The 12,112-nt window shown below is 34.0% G+C and overlaps 1 protein-coding gene across 6 annotated transcripts in view; it reads right to left on the bottom strand.

The window, feature by feature from the left end:
* The window catches only part of WDR17 (WD repeat domain 17), a 118,901-nt gene that overhangs the window by 35,952 nt on the left and 70,837 nt on the right, over nt 1–12,112 (bottom strand). For all 6 annotated transcript variants that reach the window (XM_037743347.1, XM_037743346.1, XM_017542218.2 and 3 more), the window contains 5 exons: nt 11,794–11,962; nt 9,509–9,600; nt 6,336–6,418; nt 4,269–4,355; nt 190–354 (listed from right to left, as the gene is read on the bottom strand). In XM_037743347.1, coding sequence (XP_037599275.1) covers nt 190–354; nt 4,269–4,355; nt 6,336–6,418; nt 9,509–9,600; nt 11,794–11,962 — 596 coding nt within the window. The remainder of the gene's footprint in view (nt 1–189; nt 355–4,268; nt 4,356–6,335; nt 6,419–9,508; nt 9,601–11,793; nt 11,963–12,112) is intronic.

Raw genomic sequence — 12,112 nt, forward strand, 5'->3', positions numbered from 1 at the left:
ATATATATATATATATATATATATGTATATTTATATATATGAAATATATATATGTATATTTATATATATGAAATATACATATATATATATATTTCAACACATAATTTGATCCCATAAATATGTACATTTCTAGGCAAATATAAGCTTATGATTTTAAGGACTAAAAAATTAAAATCCAAAAATACATACCCATCATCAGAACCACTGCAAAGAATTCCCTCTCTCAGAGGAGACCATTTAACATGAAACACTTTTGCTGTATGCCCACTAAATACTTTCAATGGTTGATCTGAGCTGGTGGCTACATAATAAACACGAACATTCGTGTCTTCACAGCCAGTGGCTATCATGTCTCTGCAATATCATCAATGGAAATTGACATAGAATAAATATGATATATATTACTAATTAAAGGTATATAATATTTTTCATTTCTAACAGTAGAATTTTTGCTTCCTTAGTAAAGTTAGACTAAAAACTTACATATGTAAAAAAATCATGTATAATCAAACTACTGCTCATTTATAGAAACTGGGCCAGTAGGAAAAGAGTTTCTTTCTGTGTTTTAATTGGTTGAATTTTTATTTGATTTATTTTAGGTCGGAGGTAATGGTATTTCTATTTCTATAAGTTATTTTTCAATATGTCCAGACTCATAATTTTCTGAATTTTTCTTAAATTTTACATTTTGCAACACTTAGGTCTTAAGAAGTATCTCAAATGGTGAGTGATGACATTTGCTTACTTGCTCGTGGGCGAATTATTATTGTATGCCCTAGCCCATTTGTTAGATTTTTTTTGTGGCATGGGTAGAAACAACAATATTCTTACTGGAAGTTTTCTAGAAAAGCTCCCTGGAGACCAGTGTGGCCTCTTTGGACAGTAAGTCATAGTCCAGTTTTCCATTTCTTTTTGATGGCTTCCCTTCTTTAAGATGCTTCAACTATTTGACACAACTATGGATCCCCCAGAAATAGAATAAGATCTTTTCATGTTCTTTGCTCATTGTTCTCACAATAGTGAGAATAAGCTAAGCAGCTACTTGTACCTTCGTGGTCAAACTTGGAATATTGCTAGGAAAGGAATTATGAGTACTAGGCAGATCTGCAGAAATCACAGGCCTGCCAGAATAGTCTACTTGAGGAAGGCCTCCTCTAACCATCATATAAACAGTCTCCACATGCTAAACATAAAGAAAGGCAGTTACACACTCTGCATCCCAACGGCATCAAAACTCTTTCAAAACTTCAAACTGTTGATTTTGTCACATGGGTTATAATGCTTATATTTATTTAAGCCCACATGTAGAAATACACCAGTTTGCAAACTGGCATGCCAATCTATAAATATGCAGATTACATCTTCTCAAGGCCCACTGATAAAACAAAATAGTTTCTACATTGGGGAAATATATTTTGCATATATATATATATATATATATATACATGTGTATATTTTTATATATGTATATATATATATATACATGTGTATATTTTTATATATGCATATGTATATGTATACATGTGTATATTTTTATATATGTATATGCAAATACATAAAGTCTTAGAAATGATATCATAATCATTAAAATAATGCACATACAGATACCTAAATTATACAGTCAGAGATACCCTAGAAATAAGCTTTGGAATGTTCAAGGTTCACTTACCTACTGAGTTGATAAGTAGAATATGAATACAGCAATTAAAGCATTTTAAAAGGTTTTGAAAATTAAAAATGAAGTTTATTAAGTATGCTTGCTAGGAAGCATAATAGTTAAATATAAAGGACTTCCACTATCCTTTGAAAAGAAAGCTTTCTTAACTAACTAAACATATTATACGAATAGCTAAATTTTATTACCTCTATAAAACAGAGAAATAGGAACGTGGAACTGTTCTATTAGTCTATTCACTAGCATATTTAACAAATATTTATTGAACATCTACTTTTTACAAGGCACAGTGAGGGTCAGCAACTCAGTGCTTTGCTAAGAATATGCTGCTTAACACGGAGAAGAGTTGGTGATCTCAAAAGGCTTATATTTCAGAGGATGAAACAGCCAAAATGCAACCAGGCAACAAATAAAATTTAATTTTATTATATTAAGTGCTCCAAAGGCATATTATATGGGAGACTCCCTTCATATGGGGTCAAGGAATACTTTTCTGTGTTTTTTAAGCTGAAAGCCGAAGATGGGTAGCAGTTATTTATGTTCCACCTAGGTAGGGGTATGTGGTGTAGGGTGGGAAGTAGAATCCTGGGTAAAGGGAACCAGCACAAGTGAAAGCCTTGGGATGAAAATCAGATGGGTAGTTCAATAAACTGAAAGCCAGTGTGTTGGATGCAAGGATCAAGGGAAAGAAGGCAAGTCTGGGAATGGGATTAATAAAATAGGAAAAAGATTATTCAGGGACTTTCTTGCAGTGCTTGCTAAGAGTCTTCATTTTATCCTGCAGTTAATGGGAAAGTATTGAAAGATTTAAGCAGTAGAATGCTATGCTCAACTCTGTGTTTTAAATGTTCATTCTGACTGCAACATGGAGAGGTGGGATAGGGAGAGAGGAGGTGATAAAAAAGGTATAAACTGTAGAAGTGACTTAGAAAGTTTCTGCAGGTTTAGTGGCGGGTGGATGGTTAGGAAAAAAAGAGTATTTATAATTTTTTTGTTTTTCTTCTTTAAAATTTGAAACAGGGTCTGGCTTTATCACCCAGGCTGCAATGCAGTGGCACAATCATGGCTTACTGCAGCCCTGACCTCCTGGGTTCAAGCCATTCTCCCACCTCAGCCTCCTGAGGAATTGTGACTGCAAGTGTGCTCCACTAGTCTAATTTTTTCATTTTTTTTTTTTAAGAGATGAAGTCTCACTATGTTGCCCAGGCTCGTGTTGAACTCCTGAGCTCACGTGACCCTCTAGCCTCAGCCTTCCAAGTGCTGGAATTAGAGGTGTGAGCCACCACACTCAGCCGAGAAGAATATTTAGATGGAGAAAATGACAGGATTTAGTGGCTGATTGAAAATGAAAACTGAGACATAAAAAGGTATGAAAGAAAAGGCTAAGGATTCTGACTTTAGAAGTTTTCCTTATTAGCAATGTTGGCCACTGAGATAGGAAATACTGGGGATGAGCTGATAGTGAGCTTATTTTGCATAGAACCTTAACAGTGTGTAAGGCCGGGTGCGGTGGCTCACGCTTGTAATCCCTGTACTTTGGGAGGCCGAGGCAGGCAGATTACCTGAGGTCTGGAGTTTGAGACCAGCCTGACCAAGATGGAGAAACCCCGTCTCTACTAAAAATACAAAATTAGCCAGGCATGGCAGTGCAAGCCTGTAATCCCAGCTACTCGGGAGGCTGAGGCAGGAGAATCGCTTGAACCCAGGAGGTGGAAGTTCTGGTGAGCTGAGATTGCACCATTGCACTCCAGCCTGGGCAACAAGAGCGAAACTCTGTCTCAAATACAAAAACAAAAAAACAGTGTGTTACACATTCTTCTACATTAACTGGAGGAAATATGGGTCCATCATTTTGTAAAACATGTGATCTGACTAGAACACAAGTATAATTCAGTTTCAGTACCTTAATCTATATTTCCCACATTTATTATAAAGTAACAGAATTCACATTGTTTTTGACAATCTCTTAAGTTTGAATTTTTAGATATATTTTATATGCCATTAAAAGAGGCTTGAAACACAATATTCTAGGAAATGCAACAAGTAAAAGGTCTAATTTTAGTGGCGATTTGACTTGGACTTAATTTTAAATCTAAGCTGATTTTTTACATGATAAATACTCGGCTGTTAAACAAGATGCACCTTTCAAAACCAGGCACTTAAGTCCCATATCCTGGGAAATTACCCAGCACCAGAGGTCTTGGCATCAGATGGCGGACAATGCAAAGTCATTGCGGAACACTACCATTGCACAGATTCCTAAATGAGATTAAAGGAAGGGCCGCATTTCTGTGATAGAAGCCTTACGTGTGATGGACTCATTTCCATTATTCATTAGTTAGCAGTATGTATTTTTCCTATTAGAAAGTTTTTTTGAGAATAGGAAATCAATATTTGTAAATCATGTAAAAACGTCATGAAATAAAGATAACTAAAATAAATGAGCAATTACAAGACTATTTCTCAATTGCTAGACAAAAAGGTATTGTATAAACAAAGTGATAAATATCACCTATGGAAATAGCAATAAACTTTATGGTCATTTAAAATTTCCAAAATGTAGTTATTATTTATTTCAGAATAAAATACTTACTTATTGTTTTGGCTCCAGTCACAACCAAACACGGCAGCTGGATGCTTATATTTGTGTAGCACTTTACCATCAATTGTTCGAATAATACTAGAATTAGTTAGAGTATGTTAATAGAATAACAACATTCTAAATGCATTATTCAAGGAAACAAAGTCAGAATTATAAATTTTAAGTAGAAATATTCCAGGATAGAGGTCATGCCTATAAAGCACAAGGAACATTTGAACGTATTGTATAAATATGACCAATTACGAGTATATTTGCATCACATAATATTAATTATGGTAACCTATAATTAATAGAAGGTGGTAAATTTTGATTGTAACACTATTTTCTTGGCCAGGCACAGTGGCTCATGCCTATAATCCCAGCACTTTGGGAAGCCAGGGAAGGTGGATCACTTGAGGTCAGGAGTTCAAGACCAGCTTGGCCAACATGGTGAAACCTCATCTCTTCCAAAAAATACAAAAAAAGTAGCCAGGCATGGTGGTGCACACCTGTGGTCCCAGCTACTCAGGAGGCTGAGGCAGGAGAATCACTGAACCCAGGAGGTGGAGGTTGCAGTGAGCTGGGATTGCCCCACTTCACTCCAGCCTGAGCAATGGAAAAACAACAAAAAAACCTATTTTCTTATGGAATTTTTTAGTTGAGGAAAATATAGTCCAATACATTTTAAAACATAGTGATATAACATACACATTAGATTTTAAATTCAAAATGAGGTAATTAAAAATTTATAGTGTTTAAAACAACTATTTATAAAGTTGGTATTATATGCCATTACACCAAGGCTAAGACATTAAGTTATAACTTCACTGTATATTCTCAGTAATGTAACTAAAATTCAGAGATATCCCCCACCCTCTGCCATCAGAAAAGGATTCTATATAATTCAATTGCAAAAATAAAAGCTCTATTATAGTACCCTATTATTACCACAATGCAAAAGCTATTGATTCCATTACAAAAAGTGTGGACTAATTAACATATTATGAAGTTTTAGAAGTGTTTGGAAAAGACCATCTTAAATGTTATTAGGCCCACCAAAACTTTTGAGGTTAATGGGGAGTGGCGGTGACTTGTTCTTACAGATGTTTAGTCACTGAATGTGGTATTTGTCAATTAAATAATGTCCTGAAATACATGGTAAAACAAATTTTGTATCAATCAAAAAAAACTCAGGCACTTTTGTATTTTGGTATCTATCAATTAGCACATAGTTCCTTTCAAGGAAAAAAATCACTAATATTGCTGTTTCTGAAAATTTTAACTTCTTGGTAAGGAACTTTGCTTTCCATAACTACTGTCTTTTCTACTGAAATTAAAAAGTGAGGATGAGAAGACTGCAGTGGGCTTATCAAAACCTAACAACTTCTGTATTCTCAAGAACTGTCAGTGTCGATACCACCCATCCACCTATCAAAGATGACCATACCCATAGCTACAGGGGTGGAGCATCTGAAGTTTTTTAAACCAAGGCAATTTTTCCTTACATATTTTTACTTGGAAACTTACTTATTTCTGGGACTTAATGGAATTAAGAAAGCACATACTTCTAAAGTATAGGGCCAGTGAAGTTATTTCCTAACAAAAGGCATTTCCCACATGTGTGACCTTATGTCTCTTTGCAAAGGCTTTTTATCCCTTTATAAATAATAGCATCTACAAAACTGTAAACAAGTTTCTACGGCACTTTATATCTGTTAAGTCATCTGTGAAACTGAAATACTACTCCCCAAACAATGTGATGATAATTATTAAGACTCTGTAAAAAGTCCTTAAAGTTTCTTTGAGGCAAAGAAAGAGTTTTTTCATAATAATTCAAGTAGTATTTTCATCTAGAAAGCAACGAATGGCTCATTAAAAAAATTTAAATACCCTCGCCTTGTTATTTATTAATGATACACCACAGCAATATAGTATGTGCCTATATGGGCTTAAAAACAATGCTTCTGATAAGTTGGTAGAGCTGTACAAATGCAATCTCATTGATACACAATTGGAATGATCAAATGTGTGCTTTATAAACAGTGTAATTTCATATCACATACCATACATAGGACTTACCAGAAACCATCATTGCTGCAGGTTGCTATTCTTTTAGAATCTTTATGACTCCAGGCAATGCAGAATATTCCATTTGTTCCATGCTTCAAAAAATGTAAAATACCTATCAATAAGAAATAATTCACCCCTTTTTTCTCTTATTTATTTACTTCTTCTAATTATTACTTTTCTATTAGGAATGTGCTTTCGATGATACTAACAGAGACATTACTGTTAATAGCAGAAACCTGAATATATACTTTCAGAATGTCTAAAGCTGTCACAATTTAAACGTACTTTAAGATATTAATCCATTGTTTTAAGACGTAAATCAGGTGGCTCCATTTCTTTCTGTTGGATACCAGGTAAAGAGTCAAAATATCCTTAAGTTACCTGTAGAATTAAATTCTGCTTTTCTGAGAAACGCTGAGTGTATGATAAATTATACTGTTTGCTAAGAACAGTGGCAAGGAAAACCGAGCCAGCACCCTCCTCCCCCCACACAAAGCAGACAACTGCTCAAGATGTTCTAAAGTAGCAAAATAATATATGTATACCATACACCAGTTAAAAACAATTCTTTAAGCATGGGATATGTGACCCTGCCCCTGTGGCTCCCTCGTGGAGAATACTTCCTAGTTTGTCCTTGATCAGTTGTAAGCAGGCACCAGCTGTCTGCCTAGTTTATCTTTGGTCTAGGAGAAAATACAGAACACCTGTTAATAATAATCACCTGTTCAGAGGGAATAACTACGTGGGTCAGAGTCTGTTCCAGGCTCTAGGCCTGGAATGCTGTTGGCCCTTGAGGCTCTCAGCTCAGAAGGCTGTTGGCCCCTGGATAGTTCCACTTCACTGTTCTATCTGGGTGTCTGCTTCTTAATTCCCTCAGCGCCACCTGCGTGGGGGTCTAGACGGCCGAGCCTGTCTCGGTACTGCTTAATGCCTTCTCCCGTTAATACAAGTATGGTGATGAAAACAGTTATCTATCTGCTTCCAAACACAGTGCTACTTCAACCACAGTATAAGAAATGTTGCAAGCAGGTATTGTTTGTTGTTTCTCTAAGTTTCAAAGTTTTGTTTTTATTAAAGAATCAGAACAGAGTTAACGTTATTCCTGTAATCAATCACTTTATATTTGCTTCATCCTCTGCTTTCTAGGAGTGAGAAAGGGCCAGGGTATATAGTTGTAGCTGGAGTTATAATTATTTTTAAAACTGCAAGGAATCTATTACACATGAGAGTCATTCATCAACTGTGTGATAGGTGAATAAAAATTGTAATCAACACATTTCTAAATTTTAAGTAAAAACATTTCTACTTTATATGGTACTTAAACTGTGGCTTCCATTAAGGGGAAACTACAGTGACTTTTTATCTTACATCTTAAAGTTGCTGTGTAAATACAGTTTTAATTTCTTAAATTTCCAGTTTGCTGGTTTTACCTGTTTGGAGATCAGAGGGTAGGTTTATGCAGGCAGATTTAAAAATGGGATTAGTCCCTTCATTCAGTTTATGGGGTAGAGGCTTTCTGTCAGCTTCATTTATCCCCATGAAAATTGCATTTATGGCTGTCTACTGTCCTGTAATTCTTTTTGTGGAACACATGTGGCTTAGTTAACTAAGGCTTGCATTGTTAATTTTTCCCTTAATTATGACAAGGGATTTCAGCAATTCTGATAGTGGTCTTAACTATGCTAGTAAATGTTGGGAAAGACATAAAGAAATATAAGACATGTCCTTGATACTAAAATGCTGGGTTTCTAGAATCAGACTGGAAGTGTGTAAGTGCTAGTGGGCAGATACGTGAGATTCCAAGCTGCCGAGATGCCATAAGAGGAAATCAACAGATCTAATAAGTAAAGATATACAATTTTTGAATCTAGGCCATATGTTTCATTTTTAGGCTTATCACTTCTTATAATCCACTATTTATTACGGGATAAATTGTTGTTTTGGTGATGGAAGGGAAGGCAGGTTGGGGCATTGCTAAACTGAAAGGGTATCATGTTGTATATAGAGAAAGGGAAGGAAGTAACTTTTATAATTCCTTGTCAAAGTTCCTTTTTTTTTCTTTTTTTTTAGATGGAGTCTCACTCTGTTGCCCAGGCTGAAGTGCAGTGGTGTGATCTCTACTCACCACAACCTCCGCCTCCCAGGTTCAAGCAATTCTCCTGCCTCAGCCTCCCTAGTAGCTGGGACTATGGGCGTGCACCACCACACCTGGCTAATTTTTGTACTTTTATTGGAGACAGGGCTTCACTATGTTGGCCAGGCTGGTCTCGAACTTCTGACCTTATGATCCGTTCACCTAGGCCTCCTAAAGTGCTGGGATTATAAGCGTGAGCCACTGTGCCCAGCCAAAGTTTCCTTTTTTGAGTGCAAAATTGCTTACAGTGGTTTGTAAAGTTTTCCTAAAACCCTGCATTTGCTACACTACTGCAAGTAGTGGTAGAGCAAGACTACTAAGGAGCATCTTAAAAGGGATAATATTCTTTTGTGTAAATGTTTTAAAAACTGAAAACATATAGGCAATTTTCTAGGAAATTATATATTTAATAACAATAGTAATCATCTAAAATAAATGAAATCTCAAGACAGTGACAATCTTAGATCACTTCCCCCAATTCATACCTAATATTTTGTAATCAGATCATACATATTTTTCAACTATTAATGGAACTCAGTGAAATACAGATTGACAATATAACTCCAAGCCAAAGGAGAAATAAAATCTGACGCTACAAATATAAGAGAGCAGGTTTTAAGGTTTTCATGGAATAACAGAATTTGAAAACAGGAAGAAAATCTAAGAAACTATATAAACCACCTTTATCACTTTTTAGATGAAGAAACAGGTTCAGACCAATAAAATGATTGTCCTTATACCAAAAGCTAATTAATAACAGAATTAGGACTATAATTTGGGACTTGCTCTAAGTTTACTCTTCTTCCTATTATTTAGTATTTGCCTAGATTTTGTGGAGGATGATTCAAAAATTCCTTTGACTCTCTAATGCAACTTTAGGTAACTCAGCTACAATTTTCAGAATTCATTTTAGTATGTGAATATCCTCTAGGATTTTCTTCTAATTGACAGAACACACATACCACCTGATGGTTAACTTTTGTTATATTAAGAAATAAAAATATTTATAAAATATTTATATTATTCAGTAGAAATAAATACATCTTACCTCATTAAATCGTTGTATAATTTTGCCTTTTTGAACATTCCAAATAAAAGCACCATTTCGGGAAGTTCCCCCAGCAATGCAATTTAAACCACCTTAGGAAACAATTTGTTAGACATTATACTAAATGTTTGCCACATAAGTAATTCTTTTCAAAATTACAATTTGTGAAAATGTAAGAATTGAGATTTGTAAACCAGTTCTTTAATTTTTTATAATGGAAATTATTAAATGTATGAAAATATAGATAAAATAATAAAATTAATGTATCCATTATACAGCTTCAATGATTATCAAAATATAGCCAATCTTGTTTTGTCTATAGCATCTACTGAATTTCTTTGGAGCAAATCTCTGAAATCATATTATTTCATCCATAAACACTTCAGTATGCATAATTATCATGAAGATTAACAATAATTCCTCAATATTATTATATATTCAGTCAGTATTCACATTTCCATGATTATCTAGCAGTATTTTAATGGTTATGAAAGTATTTCTATAAACAGATCACATGAAAAATATAGTTTCTCTATAAAAAACATAATAAATGCTTTCTGGTTTTAAGAAATAAAAAATGTCTGTGAAAATAAAACAACTGCTAAATGAGTAAATGGTCAAGGAGTTAAATAAGTGCCCTTTGCAAGACAGTGAAAGAAGTAGTTTCCTCCATCAGAAGAAAAGAGCAGCTGTCATCTGCTTTCTAGGAAGAAAAATACGGAGAAACTACTTTCTGATAAATTATTATACACACTAAAAAATGTTCTCATCATATTTCTAACATTTTTATTCTTCTCCCCTTTTGGGGTTCTTAAATTATTGGGGATATGTTTCCAAATTTATTTGCACTTTTTTTTTTCTTTTCATTTGATGTCTATGCTAGATACAGAGGAAACTATGTAATCATCTATATCCTACTCTATTTCCATCCTTGTCAACCCTCATTTGTCTTTTAAATATCATCCCCACTTACCTCAACGTCATGATTCATGAGTACTCACATAACAGAAAATGACAGAATTTCCATTTTCTAACATTTTTACTTTCTTGATGCAAATTCTCAATGTAGAGAGTGAACACGTGCTATAAGATTAGACCTTCTGTGTTACGATTTGAAACAATAATTTTTATAGTCGCAATTTTTATTTATGCTTTATGTTTCAGATGAATATTTTTGTAGGATAAAGAGTATTCAACTAATAAGAGCTCTAGTGCAAGGTGACCGCACTGGCTGGTCCAATTCCTATATTGCTAGCCAAGGTAACCTCCTGTGGGGGTGCATACTGCAATAATCAAGAGAAAGGCTCAGGTATGTTCTGCTTAAAGGACAAACACTGACATTAAGAGTTGTAAGTAAAATCTTTTTCTCTTCATTGTAGGATATGAAGAATACAAAAAACAGTGGTCCTTAACCTTTTTTCTATCATGATACTCTTTGAAAATCTGAGTACTATGATACTCTGTGACAGGTATAGACATATATACACATACATTAAAAATTATTGATAAAATTCCAAGAGATTTTCATACTCTCTGATGAAATATAAAAGCCTTGGGGGCCCATATATTCAAAATTAAGAATCTCTGTGTAGAAAGAAATAATTTTAAAAATAAGGATGAGCTATATCCTCATAACTAATTCAGTGGTTACTGAATTAATATATTACTATTAGGCCAAATAAGTAAACCATTACATGTACTTTATAAAATAAAAAATTCATTTGGGTTTATAAAATTATGTGTTATAGGGAAATAATGTTTTGGGAGAAAATGTCAGAGGTTTCATAGGATATCTCTCTTTTATATGTACAGCAAGGTATAAGGTGGCATCCAAGATCAAAGATAAGATGTTATTATAGCATAAAAATTCTTCAATATTTCAAAAGTGGAATTAATATAGAACTATACAGTTACAAGTGAACTGTAATCATAAACATGATTTACATTAAAATTTTCCAGAAAACTTCTGTCATGTAAATTGTATTATACTGTTAAAGGCATAGCTATAGAAATACAACTGATATTAGATAGGTAAAGATAATCCTAGTTTACTGTGTTTTTTCTATATGACTTGTTATATAGAGGCAACCAGAAATCAAAGTGCCTCTGCAGAGAGACTATTCTTAAACTTCACAAAAAGAGAATCGATGAACATGTTCATACTAATTTGCTCTACATTCATTTAGAACAAGATGACATCAAGAGGAAGAAAGTAACTCAAATTAAAAATAAAACTTTAAAAAGCCATTTAATTGCATTCCCAATTTCAATAAAATATCTCTTACCTGGAGCCCATGAAAGGGAATAAATAACACCTTCATTACCCGGGGATGTGTACACTGCCGTTAAGGTGTTTATATCCCAGACTTTTATTGTGCCATCAAATGAAGCTGTTGCTAAAAGATTAGGATCATCAGGTTTGAATTTGCAGTCAAAGATAGTTTCCACATGTCCCTAGGAATGTGGCATAAAAAAGTCATAATTATTGAGAAAAATTTACATTATTAATAGATGAACAGCAATGTATACTCAAATTGACAAATGTACTATGGCTTTCCAAATATTAATGCAAAAATACATAGGTAAGTAAAAAACGAAAATTGG

The sequence above is a fragment of the Cebus imitator genome, unplaced genomic scaffold (assembly GCF_001604975.1).
Source record: "Cebus imitator isolate Cc_AM_T3 unplaced genomic scaffold, Cebus_imitator-1.0 Scaffold141, whole genome shotgun sequence".
In the NCBI taxonomy this organism is placed as follows: Eukaryota; Metazoa; Chordata; class Mammalia; order Primates; family Cebidae; genus Cebus; species Cebus imitator.